This window comes from Gambusia affinis, linkage group LG05, assembly GCF_019740435.1.
Source record: "Gambusia affinis linkage group LG05, SWU_Gaff_1.0, whole genome shotgun sequence".
Lineage (NCBI taxonomy): Eukaryota > Metazoa > Chordata > Actinopteri > Cyprinodontiformes > Poeciliidae > Gambusia > Gambusia affinis.
Window position 1 is genome coordinate 20,729,098 of NC_057872.1, and position 18,841 is coordinate 20,747,938.

At 37.7% G+C, this 18,841-nt stretch overlaps 1 protein-coding gene across 24 annotated transcripts in view; it reads left to right on the forward strand.

The window, feature by feature from the left end:
* mef2d (myocyte enhancer factor 2d) overlaps positions 1 to 16,005 on the forward strand; it is a 112,052-nt gene extending 96,047 nt beyond the window's left edge. For 14 of the 24 annotated variants that reach the window (XM_044116041.1, XM_044116042.1, XM_044116038.1 and 11 more), the window contains 2 exons: positions 5,938 to 5,988; positions 10,647 to 16,005. In XM_044116041.1, the coding sequence (XP_043971976.1) occupies positions 5,938 to 5,988; positions 10,647 to 11,061 (466 nt within the window). In that variant the 3' untranslated portion in view covers positions 11,062 to 16,005. The remainder of the gene's footprint in view (positions 1 to 5,937; positions 5,989 to 10,646) is intronic. The other 10 variants (XM_044116045.1, XM_044116063.1, XM_044116046.1 and 7 more) reach the window with 1 other exon arrangement.
* The last annotated feature ends 2,836 nt before the right edge of the window (positions 16,006 to 18,841 follow it).

The window sequence follows — 18,841 nt, forward strand, 5'->3', positions numbered from 1 at the left end:
TGGATGTTTTCTGTGGAGGTGTTTGAGGATGCACTGATCTGTTCCAGGTCCATTTAGTACAAAGTGATTACACACTTGGGATACTTTTTGTCTTTTTCTTTCTTGGCAACATTTCTTTCTCTCTCTCCCTCTCTCCCTCTATAGCTGCTAATAGCACTTAGGATTTATAAACAACTCAATGATGGAAGTGAGAGAATTGTGCAACACAAATAATCATCCAGCTGGCGATGCTATTGAATTATTTGATGACTCGTTACAGTTATTTCAGATAAAAGTAAAAGTAATAAAAGGTTTTACTGACATTTTAAACATTGCATTATAAAAGTAGAAGAAGCTCAAGGACAACTACACTTTTAGACCATAAAAAATTATTTTCACATCTAAACAGCAAAAAAAAAAAAAAAAAGTTTATAGGTTAGATTTATATTGATTGATATAGCGTCCACTCTGTCACATCACTTGCAGCCAGTGGTTTACATTTTACCTCTTCCTGTTTGTCCTCCCTTGATTTCTTCCTCCTCATGTTGGGAACAGTGACAGTTGAATGCTTCTCTAGTTATACAACCAAAGTCAGGTGAATGACTTACGATCAAATAGAGCAAAGCAGCTCAGTGTTGCTGTTTATCTCACAAATTAATACACTCCTCACACACATGGAGTGTATAGCAGCCTGACAGACAAAAATAACCTAAAAAATTTCCAAAACAGATGCAAATACATCACAAACCCAGTATCAAAGTGTCTTTTCCTTGCATTTGTGTGTTGGATGCGATGCCTGTTGCTCCACTGTGTCTGTTCTCTTTTAGTTCAGTTGAAAGCGAAAGCTTGTTTCCCCCCTCAGAGATTATGGGATAATTAGATTTGTTCCAAGAGTTTTTTTTGTTTAGTTTTTTTTTACTTTTTCTGCCACCTAAAGCTTAGATCTGAAGCTCTTTGGAAGTGTCACCAAGAAAGAGGGAGCTGCTTCATTATGACAGAAACAGCACCTCGCTCGGCAGTTCAATGAAAGGCGTCTCTCTGTGCTGCTTTCAGTCCTCAAAACTGAACCTGGGCGCAGCTGTGCACCAGCGACATGCGCGCCGCATCAATTTTTTATTTTTATGCCATTTAGCTGCCACTCTCAGCTGACAGACATGAGATCCAACTGCTGGGATACATGTGGGCCTCACATTCCTACGGCGGCACAACTACGTGAAGGCTGTAGATGTAGCTTAGCTGTCAAAGTCAGTTAAGGAGATAAAATGAGGATTTGATCTGCTGTATAGAATTTGAGGTTTGATATTTCAGGATGGTCTCAGCACTGGTGTTCACATAAAAAGACACTTTCATGTGAAGAGATTTAGGCGCGTTTCAAGTCTTTTTGGAGAAATATTCCAGCTTTTTGTTCACTTTAAAGACAGCATCCAGGCAACAATACGGATAAAAAAACTGTGAGAAAAATGTGTTTAAAAAAGACACAAAGCTGTCAGCTGGAAGATTAATGTATTGTTCTGTCTGACTGCAAACAAAAGTAGTCCATGAATATATGCTAATTGTTGTTTGTTATAGTCTACAGATGTGACTTCATGGGGGTTGCATCTTATAAAGAAAGATTATAGTTAACAATCTCCCCCAGCTCATTCACATGTTATATTGCCATGTGAATGTTAACAAATGACCAGCCAGACTTAACAAAATCCCTCTGCAATCAGATCAGCCCAGTCATTTCAGCATCCTCACTTGATCATCCAACAACTGCCAGACTCAAAGCAAACTGTGTAAAAATTTTTATTTCAGCTTGAACCATTACCATTCCCTCCCCACTTAATGGTTTCATAAATATTTGTTAAAAAAAGAAACTTCTGAAAAAGTCTGATATTGCACAAACATATATTACATTGAAATCCATCAAGAGCCAACCTTTCATGTCCATACGTTTATGAGGTAATGGGAAAAGTCTAATATAGATAAATGCTATTTTGTTAATCAATTCTTCCATAGTTAGTGGCTCGCTTAACAATTCCTAACAGTAGTTTGATCTGGAACACTTTCAAATGTTTGTTTCTTTATTAGATTGATTCAATTGTCTGGGAATGTTTTGGGAATTTCTCTCATCCACTTTTCAAAATTACATAGAAAAGATAAAATGTTAGATTAGTTTGTCATTCAGGGAAAGGTTACAAGTAAATAGCTGCTGGTTTGAACTTACCGTCATCTACAGTCAGGGCAATAATTACTAGTTTTAAAATGACATTTATTTCTTAGAAGTTAATCCACAGAATCATTCTTCATTAAATATTAAAGAAGCTTAGAGTAAGAGCTAAAAAATAAATATTGACTGAGGTCAAGAACTTATGGGGATATTTTATTTTTAGCATTTTAATGCAAACTGGTTCCTGTTTGCAGTGATGTTGCCCCCCTGTTGGCTAATAGATATTATTTGTTTTAAGTCTTTTGAGAAGTCTAATATCTGCCTTTGCAGATGGACATACAAGACTGCCCCGGAAGCAAAAAACAAGTTCAGCATCCAATATGGCTGCTGCGCATAAAAGCACTCAGAAAGTTTCAGACATAAACTGTTTATAATCATGTTTCTCATTAAACGTTAAACAGTTGGTGCAAGGAGATTACAATCTTTTTGTCTTTAACACAAAATGTAACAGAATGTTTTTTTTTATTTCATCACTAATGGTATTTAGTGCCTCAATAATCCGATTTGCTTTTCTGATTTTCTTTCAGAATGCACTTTAGATAGGAATGATGTCATTCCCAGCTCTGACTTCCAACGCATCAAATCCAACTCACCATTATGCACATTTATGGCATGTCACTTTTCAAAAGAGTGTCAATGTTAATCTTTTGGATTGTATTTGCACAAAAATACAAGTTGATATAAAATACAATTTTTAAGGAGTTAATCTGCAAACCTTCAACAAAGTTCTGATTGCACTGAAATTCAAGGAATGATTTGCATCTGACTTTATATTTTGGAATGTTTACCACATTAGCTCATACTTTCCTGTGCAAATGAAGAAAAAATAAATGTGTATATGTATTGTAATTGAAGACAACGTAGGATCTTCTGTTCTTTAAAAGATTTTTTTCTGGAAATCTAACTGAAACATGTGAGCAATGAAAACAGCCACAGTTTCACTGAGCAAACAGGATTTAAATTTTAGCCATGATCATGAAGCCCAGATGCTGATTGTGGCAGCGTTTCAGCTCCTGCAGGTTTGACTCTAGAATCAGCACCAGGCAGGACCACTGAGCCATGTGTGTGTGTTGGTGTGTGTGTGAATTGCTGTCACTGAAAACAAGGGAGCACCACTGAAATGTGGGAATGTTTCCCAGCACACCAAACTGTTCTCACAGCACCACGGAAAATCGTGCTGTCCTAGGACAGCATGGGCAAATGTGGGCACCAGTACAGCCCAGACTGCTTCTGCTTTGCTTCTGATTTCCTCACAGTGTGGCCTCGCAGCGAGCAAACAAACCCTCCCTATCAAATGGTGATTGACGGCTTGGCTGCCATTCCTTGCGTTTGCTGTCGTCTACACTTCTCCTCGCTGCAGGCGCCACAAGAAAATTATTTCTGTCATCTTATTTTCTCCCATCATCCCCCCTTTAAATCATCCACCACTTCCGTTTTTTTCCCCTCTCATTTCCGTCCCCTTTATCCAGGCTTAGTTAATTCAATGTACACCTGTTGACTCTCAGCTTCCTCTTGACTCCTCAATCTAAATGTTAATGGATGAACTGCTGCCCTGCAGAGCAGCATTCGCAGCCAGTTTGTACATTTATGTAGAAATGCCTGCTGGTTACTAGTTGTTCCAGCTCAGCTTAAGTCCTCCCTCGGGTGAAAAAGACCAGGACAGCCCATTAAATAGTCAGCTTTTAATAAGAAATATTTACATATTGATTTGTAAAGCATGTTGTTTAATTATACTTAAACCTTCCACAAATAACATCATTATTTGTGGAAGCATAATACTTATACTTCACAATAAATACTACGGTAGTTTACTTTTGCTGAAATAATGTATTCAGTTTGTGCCATGTTCTCTGTTCTTCTGTCCAAATTATTAACATTCTTTTGACAGAATATTATGTCAAATGAATGTCATCCATGTGGCAAACATTTGTGGACTTTTTTTTTGGAGAACAAAAATTTAATGTTTGCAAAATTCTCATAAAAGTTGCAGTTGTGCTGTCTCTTTCATTTTATAGGCAGCTTTTTCATTAGATAATGTCCACAGTAATGGTATCCATTTTAAGTTGGGATAAATGTGCGGGTGTCATATTTATTCCCTACTAGCATTTTTATTACAGTTAGATTTTTTCATCCATTTTTATTGTAATGTTTTTTATAATATTTGTTTTTGTAGTTTCTTATAACTGATGATGTTATAACAAACAGGCTGTCATATGGCGTCTTATTTCTTTCACTTGGCTGTATTATATCAAGGTACAGGGGTGAACATTTATTACATTCTGTCATACAAAATCATAAATATGTGTTTCATTTGGATTATATGTGGTGAATCGACACAAATTAGTACATATTTGGGAAGTATCATAAAAATTAAACATTCATTTAGTTTTTATTGCAGATACAGCTGTAAATCTTTTTGGACATGTCTTTTCTAATTAAATATTTGTCCATTTTTGTTTGAAAAATAGTTCAGTCAGGTATTACAGAGAGGTTCTGTGAACAGCATATTTTCACATCCTGCCACAGAGTCTCAAAGAGACTTTGGTCAAAACTTTTACCAGCTCTGGATGTGTTTTAAGCCAAAGCATTTCATTTTAGCTCCAAGCTTCGAATACAACTTTCTAATCTCATTCTGCTTTAAACTTCCTCCCTGACTGAACTGCTATGTTCTTCATGATGGGTTTTTGTTCGCAGTTTTTTTTAACAAACCTCTGAGGCCAAAAACAGAACAGCTGCATTTATACTCAGATTAATTTACACATAAAAGGGCTGCGTTTGTTCTTGATCCAGAATTGACTTACGTGTACTAAAATAAAAAGTCAAACCAGACTTTTTGGACTTCTATCAGAATAAAAAAGAAAAACATATTATTCATTAAATTCTTCAACTTCACAGTTATAAACTGCTCTGTATGGTTTATCACACAAAATCCCCAAAAAGTCCATTGGTTGTAATCCTGACATGGTGTGAAACTTTTGAAGGGTGTGAATACTTGTGTGGATGTATTATAGCTGTTTTGTGCAAGTGTAGCTTGTTGGGGAGGGGGTTGAAAAAATGTTTTACTAGAAAGGAAATGTGTATTAATTTGTATCTCACTATTCCCTGTAACTGAAGAGATGCGTTCTATATACATCTTTTTTTCTCCCTTTATATTTCTCCTTTCTCTTTCTGTTTCTTCTCTAAGTGACCTAAATGAAGAGCGTTTGCAGAGTTGTAATAGCTGTCGACTATCCAAAGCTGATGGGCAGAAAGCTCTTAGAAACCTCTGCTTGCCAGAGCTGAGAAAGTCTTTGTCCATAGATTAATGATTTTTTTTTTTCATAGAGCATTTACGTTTTTAAAGGCTAAGCAAACTGCTGGATCAAGAAGAGTTCAACCATAAAATCATATCATCGGAAGTAAGGACCAACAACAAGTTTGGTCCTTACTTCAGGCCCAAACTTCATTCAGTGATCCTTTAAGACTCATCACACTTCAGGAAAAAACAGCGGTGTTTTGTTACTGGAAGAGGAAGCAAACAGGCACTGCATGTGAATAACTATCCAGCTTTCACACTTCCTACTGTACACCGCTCTGCCTCTAACATCTCAGCTTGACTAAAGCAGCTGTTTAAGCATTTTTGTTGTCTAGTTTCTGTGTGAGGACTGACCAGGAGCGGCCTCTGATCCGTTTCACTGTTTCCCTGCTGTTACAGCTTTCTGAAAACTGCTTGTCTTCTGTGTTTTTTTTCCCACCTCCCTCCACAGCTTGGCTTCTCAGTCCAACTTTCTCTTGGGCAGAGAGGACGGCCTCTGCTGGTACTGTACTCTCTACTCTCAAGACATACAGCTTACAGCATGTCTCTTTCCTAAAATATCTGCTGCATGATGGATCCTTTGCTAAAGATTTGACATATTTAATGGTAAAACTGCATTAAAAATTAGATGATTTGGCAAAAATCTGATTAGTGCTAAACAAATATTTCCATCATTCTTCTGATGGTCTTTTTGTTCATCCAACTGATAGTTTAGTAGCTAAGTTAATATGGCAAATATTGATTGATCTCAGTATTTTGTACTTTGATTGTCTTTTAAAATTAGTTATTGTACAAGAAACCATAACAATATGTAAAAACAAAATAGCAACTCTCATAAGTACAGCAAGAAAAAGGAAACAAGTATTTAAAAATGTAGTAAAAACAAATAAAACGTTATTTTCAAGACGCATATTGATATTGCACTAAGGAAATTATGATTGTTCAGCGTTTAGATGAATTCAGGGCAACAACATCTCTCTGGTAGAAACTGTTTTTGTGAGATGGTCAACACTGGCAGAAATGTAATCATTTTGTCAAATCTTAAGAGTCCACAGTGCCTCTGTGTCGGCGAAAGTATGCAGTTGCCCTTAAGCATTGAAAACATACAAATGATGCTCAATGCTTGAACACATAACAATTTGATGCAATCCACAAAAGTAGTTTTTCTTTTCCTTTTATTATGAAATGTCTGTTTTCATCCCTTACATTCTTTTTAGATTGAATCTTTTATGTGTCAAATGCAGAAAGTACATTCTGTTTCTGTAATAGAAAAGTGTATCAAAATTTATATTAGTCTGCTGAGGCCAAAATTAAAGTGATTTGCTTGTTTTAATAGAATGAAAGGAACTTCTCATGATTAGTAAAGTGATGTCGATGTGTAGAATAGATTTCTTTAATTGTCTAAAAGTACGGAAAAGAGCTAAAGAAATGGCACTTATGGTAAATATAAGCAAAACATCTTAGATATGAAATTGTTAAATGGTAGTTATGCTGTCTTTGTGTTGCCAAGGTGCCGTTCTTTACTTCAGATCTCCTAACCGTGGGATTTAAAAATTAATTGTTTCTTATATTACATTCTCCTATCTGTCATAAATGCCGTTCAATGCATAAAGTTGCTCATCATAATTCTGGTTCTTAACTTTAATAACTGTTCTAACAATAGATATGGGCAAGTGGTGGCAAATGCATATCTTTGTAGCGATTTTGTGAGTAAAGAACATTTACAAACATCAAGTTTCTCTTATTGAGAAATTACTAAATTTACTCTATTCACATTTTGAAGAATATCCAAAAGAAATGACACAGAAAATCATAATTTACCAATAAAGCTACTCAAAGTCCTGATTATTTAAAACATATTTTCATTTCTTTTTCAAGTTCTTAAACTTTTAAAATATAAAAAGTGAAATGATTGAAAGAAATTATTTATAAAGCCATTAATTAATTTAGCAAAAATCAATGATTTCTTCTCATATGCTACTTTTTTATTTCCTTACTGAATAAATTAAGGTTTTCTTATTGTTACACTAATTAAAGACACATTGATTTTATACAAGAATGTAGCTGTAGACGAATCTGATTATAGCTAAATTTCTTCAAAGAAAAATAATTTCTCAGCAAAGCAGAGTATTTTGGGAAACCACGGCTGCAAGTGCAACTCAACACGCCTCACTATAACTAAATGTCTGCTTCTGGCTGTGCTCACTGTGTTGTTAATGTTCGTGGAGGGGGGGAGGGGGTAGCCTGCCGCTCTCACCTTCATCACTGTCACTGGCCTGCTGACTCGGCCATTTTCACTCGCCTCAGCATCGGAACCCCAGTGGCACCCCCATCTATCTACCTGCACACGCCTGAGCCGCGGTGCACAGGTTGATGAAGTGGGCACAGGAAGAGACAGAGTGAGCGTCGCTGCCACACAGCTGTGTGTGTGTTTGTGTGCTCAGGAAAGCAGGAGCGTTTATATGTAGGACAGCAAGAGTGCACAACTTTCAGGGTGTGTGTGTCTGTGTGTGTCAGTTAGAGGAAGAGGGTGAGCGCAGACCCAGATTGCCTGGAGGAGTGCTGTCTTAAAGTCCCCTCTCAGTGTGCCAGTAATTGTGCAAGATATATTGCTGCAGATGGCTCCTGATATGACATATTAGAACACACCCGAAGGGGCGAAATGCGGTAATTGGGAGCTTCGAATTGAGATCTACTGTGTCAAGCTGTGGGAAAGGAGGAGATAGAATGAGCCCAATCCCAAAAAAATATATAAAAAATCCTGTTTTCACCGTCAAAGGCAGCGAACCCCAGTGCAGCGTCAACAGCCGGTGTCAGACTCTGTGACAGCTTTGACTTAGCCTCCAGCCAGTGGAGGAGGTGAAGGCTGAGTGTGAAAGTGGAGGGGCTGATCAAAGAGCTGTGGCAGATAGACAGGAGGTGGGTGACACCTTGGAAAGCTTTTTGGCACGCCGTTTTTATCCTGAGCATCTTAGCAAAACGTGCGCTGAAATTATCATTAGAGCAGTTTAATCAAAAGCAGAATGGTTCCTCTTCAGGCTGCGATCAAACCGTTCCCAACTGTCAGACGTCAGGCACGATGTTAGTGCGACTCTTTTCTTTGTCCAGAAACACTGGTGGGGAAAAGTCTAACTTCTGACTGATGCTGCTGGTTTTAGCTTCTGTTAATTTAAAGCTACTTTCTTAAGTTTACAGAAGGTCCAAAGGTCAGAGATGGAAGTGAAACTCTGAAGGCTTGACACTGCTGATGGGCACAAGAAGTGCTGTTTTATGTGGGAAAACTTTTTGGCTCCTTAATTTAAGTTTCTGTGTTCAGCTTAACAATCCATCAGCTGGAAGACTGAACTTTTTCACCTTTTGTCAAACTTTAATATAGGTTATTGGAATTTGGTGTGATAGACTATCGCAAGAAACTTTGTATATTTGTGAAGTAGATATCAAAATTGATTAATTGAGGCCATTTTCAACCTATCTGACTGAGCTTGAGTTGAATCGGCAAACATTTACCTCTAGATGCTCAAAGCTGGTACAGACATTTTTCCCTTGCAGTTGTGTTCAGAAGATGTGAATACATTTGTATGTATTACTTTTGTAACTTGTATTTCTGAAACATTTTGAAAACCATCTGTCTGTTTGATATTAATTCACAGTAATGCATTGCTCTGTGTTGTCTTCTATATCGAATCCTTGTAAAATGCATCAAGGATTGTGTTTGTAGAGCAGCAGTAAAATACGTTCAAGCAGTATAAAAACTTCTACAAGAAAGAATAGACAAGAAGTTCAGTAAAAAAAATCTGAACGTTTTAGAACAACTTCTAAAATCTTTAAAATCTAAAGTAAATTGAAGCTTAACATGTAAATGATATGCACAAACTGTATTCTAGAAGAAACTCTTGATCTTGTATACAGATTAAGAAGCAAAGATTAGAGAGTATGCAATTTGTTTATTACTGCAGTGAAAACTTTTAAGAGTTTTACTACCTACCTTTATACAAAGGAGAAAGTAAACTTGACAAATGAACCCCAAAATGCAAGTGTTCAGTTTGCAGCAAGTAAAGCAAGTAGAGAAATGAGGGGAAAACATGTGATCGTCAGCAGTTTGTGTTGCTGCGCTGATTGAACAGAATATAAATGCATTCAGCACCGATGCTCATCTTTAGCTGTGGAACCTGACAGCAAATCCAATATGCAAGAATGATCATGCTGCATGGTGTAATGACTCTGCTTTTATGTTGGTCTCCTGTGTCTTGTGCGTCTTTGCTCTCCATGTGCCACGGTTTGCCCAAGCTTCGTTGGCCAGGTTCACAGCTTTGCTCGGGTGTCTGGGGTGTTTCGTCTTTGACAAAATGCTCAGCTTTTGCTAGCTGCACACTTCGGTGTATGTCTATCTGACCGTTGATGTAAATTCATTCAGTCACTCTGTGGATTTTTAAAGATGTTGGCTGGGCTGTGTGTTTCTTACATGTGATTTGTTTAGTGTTAAAGCTCCAGTATGTAACTTTAACAAAAATATGTTTTTTTCCATATTTGTTAAAACTGTTACCAAGTCGTGACAGTATGGCATGTTACAGATAATCTGTGAATAAAGAAAATCAATGCACCACTCCTGGTCAGAAACAACCAATCAGAGCCAGAAGGAGGATCTTATTGCTGTCAGTCAACCTCCTGTACATTACTCAATGTGCTAATGGGGGGAAAAAAACTACTCACCTTTCCAGGAAAACCTTATTCTGCTCCCATCTATGGCTATGCTAACTAGCATTAGCATTAATGGTAGGCTATGTTGTGGTGAGTCAGTTTTAGCTTAGCAAAGATCAAATGGAAGGGGGTGAGCATGAGAGTGACTGACGGCACTAAAACCCTCCTCCTGACTCTGACTGGTTGTTTCTGACTGATTGGCAAAAGTAATCGGTTAGTACTGGGAGAAAGCAGAGGATCTCATTATTTTTTATTATTTTTCCCCTCAGATTATCTGTCTTATACTGTCATAAAATAATGATCATTTTAACAAGTATGTTAAAAAAAAAAGTTTTTTTTTTTTTTTTGTTTTTGTTTTTTATTAAAGTTATATACTCCAGTTTTAAAGCCTGACCTTCACCCTAGCATGCAGTTACTTACTGTGGCATCTCCACTTTCTCTTGTTTTTGTTTCTCCCTCCAGGTCAGTTGGCCCCGTACCTCAGAGCGCCGCACTCACAGTCAACACAAACCCCAATGTCAACATCAAATCAGAACCCGTCTCCCCAAACCGTGACCGCAGCACCCCCAGTTCCACCGGCGGTCCAGCGGTGGGCGCAGGGCCTCAGATCCAGGGACAGGGTCTGGTGTCCATCGCCTTCCCTGGCACCCAGGGCCGCTCGCCCGTCGACAGCCTCAGCAGCAACGGCTCCTCCTATGAGGGCAGCGACAGGGACGATGGTGCCCAGGGTCGAGGCGGGGGGCAAGACTTCCACCACCAGGCGGCAGCCGGAGCACAGCCGTCCACCATGGTCCTGCTGCGGCCCTCGTCAGCTGAGCCTCAGGAACAGGATGGGACAAACGTCAAGAGAGTGAGATTGGATGCCTGGGTGACATAAAGGAGAACAAAGGGATGGACACATGGAAGGAGGAGATGTGTACTTGTGGCTTGTGTACATGCCCCCCACCAGTTCTTGACACCCCCCAGTTTCCCTCTCTGAAAACCCATACAGACTAAAACCACCATTGACCCAGTAACTTACTCTTCATGCAGGAAAGTCATTCATGCACAACACAAGCATGCAAACACACTCATGTTGCACATATGAACACTGATGCTCAGTTGTATGGTGATGTGCGTTCATGTTTGTACTTTGATGTACTCAAAACGTGAAAACCTCCCAGTGGGTTGAGCCAACGATCCAGGGATTACTCATCAAACGAATTACCATGTTGGACTTGATCCAGCTGCATTTTTAGTAGGAGTGAGCAAGTACATTTTGAATCAGGCATAAAATTGGACTTTTGAACTACTTGACAGTTGTTGGCAGACCAGACAAACAAACCGGACTTGGTTTCCCAGAATGCCCCGCATTCTGTTTATGAATGAACCCACTCTTGCATCCTCACTCTTTTTCCACAGATGTTGGTCAAACATGACAGATTTGTGCTCTGAAAGTGCCACTGAAAACATCCACAAATGTCTTTTCTACACATCCGGCCATTCACAGCTGCATTGCCATCTACTTAGATTCTTGTTTCTTTGGGCGGTTTTGAACAGAGTCTCGTCCTTCTGTCCTTGACTGACCAGAGTTTAGATTAATTTCGGTTTTGGATTTGAAGACACTAAAAAGAAAAAAAAACAAAAAAACTTGCTTCTCCACAGCCACGCTGGCAGCTCTGTCAACAATTTGGCACCCTGGCCCTGTACATGAAAGTGGACCCTCGGGCCTTTGCTGAATCAAAACCATGCAGGCCAGCTATAAAACAAGGAGCATTATTTGTCGCCGAGGTAAAAGACTGCTTTTCTTTGAATCAGGGATGAGCTGCAACAGCTCAGTGACAGTCTCATCGTTCGGCAAACATCGTGTCGACTACAGATGCTGAGAAAGTTACATGTGTTTGGCGTGCGTGTGTGTGTGTGTGTGTGTTTGTGTATACAGGTTTGTTACCTCAACTGATTGTTGTTTCTTTCTTTTTAGGAAGTGATTTGGACAAATGTTCACTCTGAGTTTTATCCTTGAACACAACTGCAATGCACACAGCTGAAATTATTTTTGTGGTAGCTGATGTTTAAAGTCGGGGAGGGATGTGTGGCATCGTGTATATAAGAAATCTGTAACCTTTGTGGCTTTTGTGTGGCAGGGATTAGGTGTTATGAAGGTTGAAATAAATAAATCATTTACAAGTATATATTTAAACACCTTCAGACAGTTGCATGGGCAACTCTGCATCTGAGGCTATAGACTGCAGCAAACGACAGGGATTGTGTATATTTATATATAGGTATATATATAAATATTATATATTCGGCAGGATATCCCTTAACGTAAGATTTAAAAGAAAAAAAAAAACAAATGTTGATTCTCAGTGGATTGGTCAGTCTTTTTTAAAAATTATTTGTGTGTATATAAAGTGTAAAATGTGGATTAGCCAAGAGAGGGCGCTGTAGAGGAAGAAGCAAGCAGTGGCGACTCGGACTGTTTGAGTGAGCAATGGACTCTGTCGCTGATGGAGTGCACTTTACATTAACTCCCACCTCCGACTCCTTCACACACCTGACCTAAGAGCACACACTGATCACACAGGGCTGATACCTGGGTATGTCGCATCAGACATAGATAATACATTTTAGTTTAGAACATTTTGATTTAATGATGTTTTTAGGTTGTTTTTTTTGCTTTGTTTTTTTTCTTAGGATTTTTAGATTGCTTCCAATTTGTGAACGTATTCTATTTAAAATGAGTTAATTAAAAGATTTCATCAATTTTTAAAACAAAAATAACATTACTGGGAAAAGTTGCATCTCTCTTTAAAAATTTGTTAAAAGAGCAAAAGTGAAATAATACAATTCCTCTTTTTCACACATCAGTAGGCATGGAACAATATGACTTAAGAATGCTTAACAAAAATGTCCCAGTTTCCTAACAGAATGGATGAAAATGTGGTTTAATTCATTTTATTTAGAAATCAAAATCCCACCCATATATGATGCATTAGACATGCAAATATATTAATATATGATGATTATTTTCACATTTATTTCTGTAGCTTTAATTTTAATCCACAGATAAATAATAGTGACAAAGGAGATAAAAGATTTGAAAGCACCTGATTTAAAATCTGTGTATTTATTGATACTTTTAGTAATAATTTTAACAGCATATTTCATTCTGCAGGATTGACAAAGGAAATCTAATATAAATATATAAAAACAAAATAAATATAAATGTTTCTTTCCAGTGTAATAGAATAGCAGGCTTTCTGGGTCTTCACCGAGCATTTTATTTTTCAGATAGACATGCTAATTCAAGCTACTGGTAATAAGTAGCTTGTTACAAACATTTGCTTTAAAGTCTCGCTACCTTCTACAGCCTGATAAATGGGAGTCTTCTGCTTTCCTATCCAGGTCTGAATGTGCACTCTACAGTTGACTAAATCTTTTTTTATGAGGTTCCATCTTATTTCAGGTGCACTCGGTAAGTGTACACTGCTGACTGGCAGCTATCAGAAACAACCTTATAAATTCAAACTGCAGAAATTGTTGTTATAAAACCTCTCCTCTTCAAACAACGATAAACCATCAAATGGAAACTGACCCATGCCTACACATTACCATCAGAACGTATTCATTTAAATGAAATATTTCATCCTTTTCTTTCAACTGAAAATTTTACTGAATACATATCAAAGTTGCAATCTCAGCATTTATTATTTCTCTGTATCAGCTGGAATGTTTTACAGTTGGTTATGAACAAAATTGATCATTATGTAGTGTTGGTTATGCAATTATTACCCAACTTTCAAGAAAAACACACACACACACACACGGAGGCATACAGACTAAAAAGATAAGGATGCAGAGGAAGTCCCTTAGATCTTTAAGTTTGAGGTTTGTCTTTCTTTCTTACTAAAAGCCATGTATCTACATTTAGAGGACCACTCCTTCGCTTTTCACTGGTTAGCTGTAGTTTTATACTCTGGAGAGTTTTTTTAAAAGTCACTTTGAAGGAAAAAGAATGTGAAGGAGGTCATTTTTGTATTCTATAAAAACGTCAAATGGTGATATTCGGGTTTAGTGGGTAGATTTTTAAAGCCGTGATTGTCAAAAGTGGAAGTTTGCATATTTATTTTTCCTAAAAAGCATCCATTTGCTTGTGAAAAGCCCTGGGAGCGGAATTTGGGTATCATTTGATATTAAGCCGGAGGTTTCAGAGCAGCTCCTGATTTTTTAATGACTACCTCCCAAATCCTACGCAGACTTGTCGACTTTGGGCTTTACCACATCCAGGCCCTCGTCACCTCCCTTTCACCCCTGTCACTCACTCACCCAATTGGGGTTTATGTCCTCTCTGGAGGCTTAATCTCAAAATTGCACAAACACACACAAACACATCAGTGGTCCATTGCACACACACATGCTCATCCTCTAGTTGGCTTCATCCAGATAGCAGGACATGGCGCTCAGATGAAGTTGAATCATTTTCGGGGTCAGCTCGATGCCTCGGCCTCATCACATTCTGCTCAGTTCAGAAGTAGGTTCTCATTTTCTTATCTCTGTCCGTCACTCTCTTGCAGTCGCTGATCCTCTGTTTGACAAGTGTCAGTGTCAATAATGCTTGTCAGAGTGCGTGGCAGAGTGAACATGCAGTAAATCCCCAGAGTGTAAACACTTTGACTGTTAAGACTGTTGTGCCCAGAGCTTCGAACAAAATGAAAAGAAAAGGCAATTTAAGTCTGAAAGTACCAGGTTTTTTCTGAAAAGGTAACAAAGAGGCAGCTTTGTGACAGACCCATAGACCAACACTAGGGGTCGCTGTTATTGTAGAAAGACAATCGTGCTAATAAATGGTTCTTTCTCCCTTCCCTTGCCCCTGACAAAGCGTTACACGCCTCTGTATAATGATGTCTAGAAGTCTCACTGACTTTCCAGTGTTAACTTGTGCTGGTGACAGTCTGTTTTCTTGTTCTCTACAGATCGATATTATTATTACTATTATCATCATTACCGCAGAATTCACTGCTGGTAGATGTCATGATGATATGGAACTCTTGAGTTTCTTTGTGTAGGTTAGATATTTTGTTTTATTTTTGAAATTTGATTTTATTCTATGAAAATATCTTATAAATATGTATTTCTGTTTTCTCTTCTTGGGTTTATTTTAATTTTGTTTGTTTAAAAAGGGTGTTACTAATGTTGCACGATTTTTATGACCTGACACAACACAAGCGTGGTGATGACTTCTTTTTTTTTTTTTGTTTAGTTTTTTTCATTAGTACAAAAGCGAGTGAACTGCGACAAACCGCTTCTATGCTGCAGCTTTTGAGTTCAAGATACGAACTTGTCGGTCCACACAGAGGTGGTGGTGGTGGGGTGGGGGGGCTTTATGTGGGGCAGCGTGACACGTCTAATTTATTTCTGACCAGACACGATGATGTCAATGCATGGCCATTTTAAAAACAAGAGAAAGTGAATCATGTCGTAGGAAACAAAGTGTAATATTGACACAAACACACGTCACACAAGATGACATTTAAGAAAAGAAAAAAAAAGAAATTAAAGTAAAAGTTTAAGTAAATTATAGCTAATATATTGTGTTTGGCTAGTCGGCTTTTTTGTTGTAAAAATATTTTTTGTTGTTTTTTTGGAGAATGATATACAATTTGTGTATATTTTCATAAATAAAGTATGCACTGATATGTTATTACAAATTCTATACTGCTTTTACAAAAAAAAGTGTTTGTTATTGTACCAAAGTATCCATTGGTCCCAGCTTACCCTCCTCCCCTTTTTGCGTATGTTTTACCGTATTTTATATATTAAATAGACAAGTTGACCTAAAGTCTGAGTTTGTCATTTGTTTTGAGAGTCAGGAGACATTTCCATAATTTGACCACTAGAGGGCCCTAAAGTGTTTGGTTTCGGGGATCATATATTGAAAGAAAAGTGCTAACCTCAGTTAAATGAAATAACAAAGGGATAAAATATTAATTAATGCAGTGTTAAAATTGACAGAAATGTTCTCTACAACACACAGATCATTTTAAATCCATGTTTTTGGGAAGGTTTTGGAGTGAAAGATGGTTTCAGAAGACAATTATGGTGACATTTCATATGTCAGTTCTGGTACTTTAACTGACATTTTGACATTTAAAAGGTGACTTAAGTTTTCAATATTACACATAAAACCTGCAGATTTTATTGTATTAAATGTAGATGATTGCTAATTTGTCTCTGAAACATCAGTTTTTATATTGCAGGCTTTTCATAGGCTAAAAAAATGTGACAACTACTTTTTAAAAACGTGACTGATTGTGTTAAATTTAGAGGAGAAAAAAAATCCTTAAATGGATTATTTACATGTGATTATTTGAATTTGTCAAAAAATAACTATTCTTTTGATAGTGATAAAATAGCAAGTAGTCTATTAAATGATAAAATGTTATAAATTAGAATGAAATCTGCTGTCAAGTTTTTCTTTCACATGTGGAAGCAAAGGAAAAAGTTCACAGGAACACATTTTGAAATTAAAATAAAAAATGTATCTTTAATTTGTACTGATATTGATAGTATGTGACCCTTTGATTTACTGTTACCTTAATAGTTGTGGTTACTGAGTACTTTGTATACAACATTTAAAAAATAAATTTAAGAGATGTATTTAAATTTTCTGTTCAACATGCTGGGAGTAAGACATGTTTGTCATGTTGTTTCACAGAGACAGATGCATGCTTGTTGGAGGATGCAAACGTGACCACCTCTGTAGAACCGCTTGTCCTGACCAAATGCTGACATAATCAGATGGTTTTGCAACATTTGTTCAACTCTTGTTTTAGAGAAACACACACACTCTTGTGACACAGCAGGCTACTAATAGCAAAACACACACACTGACAGCTGAGTCAAAAGTCACACTGGACAAGTTGGCCATTGTCAGATGGACAGTTGACTCTATTTCCTGCTGCTGGGTGTGGATAGCGAACTTGTCAGGGGCAATACACTTTTCAGGTCCAAAAGTAATTGCTTTGACATCAGTGAGATCAGCCTTATCAGGTGTGTTTCTGTTGTGATCCTCTGTGGTTGCTATGAGACAAAGCAGTGGAGAGTTGGATGTGACCAAATGTCTTTCCCAGCACCATGCTGCTGTCTGGGCGTGGCATGTCTGCATCAAATTAGATTCTCTGGGCCATGATTGAATTACTGAGAAGGCATCTGCTGACAGACGCACACAGATACCAACCGGTGGAGGAACCAGGCCTTGCTGATCTCTAAAGTTTGAAGATAACATAAAAACATTATATGAAATGAAACGGCACATGGTAAAGCATTAACCAACGTGCAATTTAGATGTTTTTTTTGTGGGACCATATCTCAAATGTTGCTGTTGTGTTGGAGGTAATTACCACCAGGAAGCTAGGAACATTATGTTGGAGGGAACATTTAGGGTTACATTTACAAGAGAGACACGCAAAAAGGAACTAACCTGTGAGCCAACAGCAAGATCTGACAAAGCAATGTGCAAACTAGAGGCTGATAATGATCCTAACACTGAAAATGACATTGTTCCTGCTGTTGACTCTGGGGAAAACAAAGCTGTTGCTGTTTGTGGTGATGATGGGGCTGCTGAAGATGATTTAGGAGGATATAATACAATAAAGCATAGGATTAAGAGATGCTCTGGAGATGTAGAAAATAGTGGTAATTTAGACTCTGGCATTTGTGATGCCAGTCCTGGAAAGTATGCTATTGTTGCTGCTGCCTTAGAGGACTATGATACTGAGGAACATTTTGTTTAAAAACCACGAAGCTGCAGGGAAATGCTCTGAACAGGGCAACAATTATCGCTAGAGTTAATAGTGGAGACAATTCCGGGAAACCTCAACTTGGGAAAAGGTAGCCTAAAATTAATCCCAGAAAAAAAAATATAAAATCTCTGACTGACCTACAGTTCATTTCTCTAAGTGTAAGATCAGTCCAATATTCGTAACTGTAATTGAATGTGAAATTTTAGATTTACATGAAAATTTTCTGCATGGACAATTTTATGTCTCACTAACAAGTGTATAACCTTTTAGTATGGACACAAATATTCAGGTCACAAGTGTCCTCATGAAGAATCAGTCAATATTTCCTACCCGTGGATCATTACTTCAGTCTCACTCATCCCCGATTTCTAAAAACAACTTGCAGCTGTCATTAGCTGATTGCACGCTGCAGTGCAACTCCTGTTCTATTTTAATACAACTTTGTGTCTGATAACTTCATTGTGTTGAATTAAAGTCAGACGCTTCAATCCTCACATGGGACAGACAAGTTTACCAATGGCAGGAATCGATAGACAAGATCAATCAGGATGTTTTTGATTTTATTATTTTTACTCATTGTTATCTTGGAGACAAAGGTTTTTTCTGGTAAAGAACTTGTTTTGCTAAAGAACTTTTGCTCATCTTATGCATCATCTATGGCTGTAAACTTCCGTTCACAACTGACCAAAAAGGTTAGCAAAACTAGAGACTGAAAAAAGAACCAAGAAAAGGACAGAGATGATTCTCCACTGCACTGAAATCAGTCTGTTAATAGAGCATCTTTAGTGACAGAAAGAAAATGTCCTGATGACCTGTGTGTTAAATTCTGTATTGCACAGTCAGCTGGTCAAAGGTCACCGCCTGACGAACTGG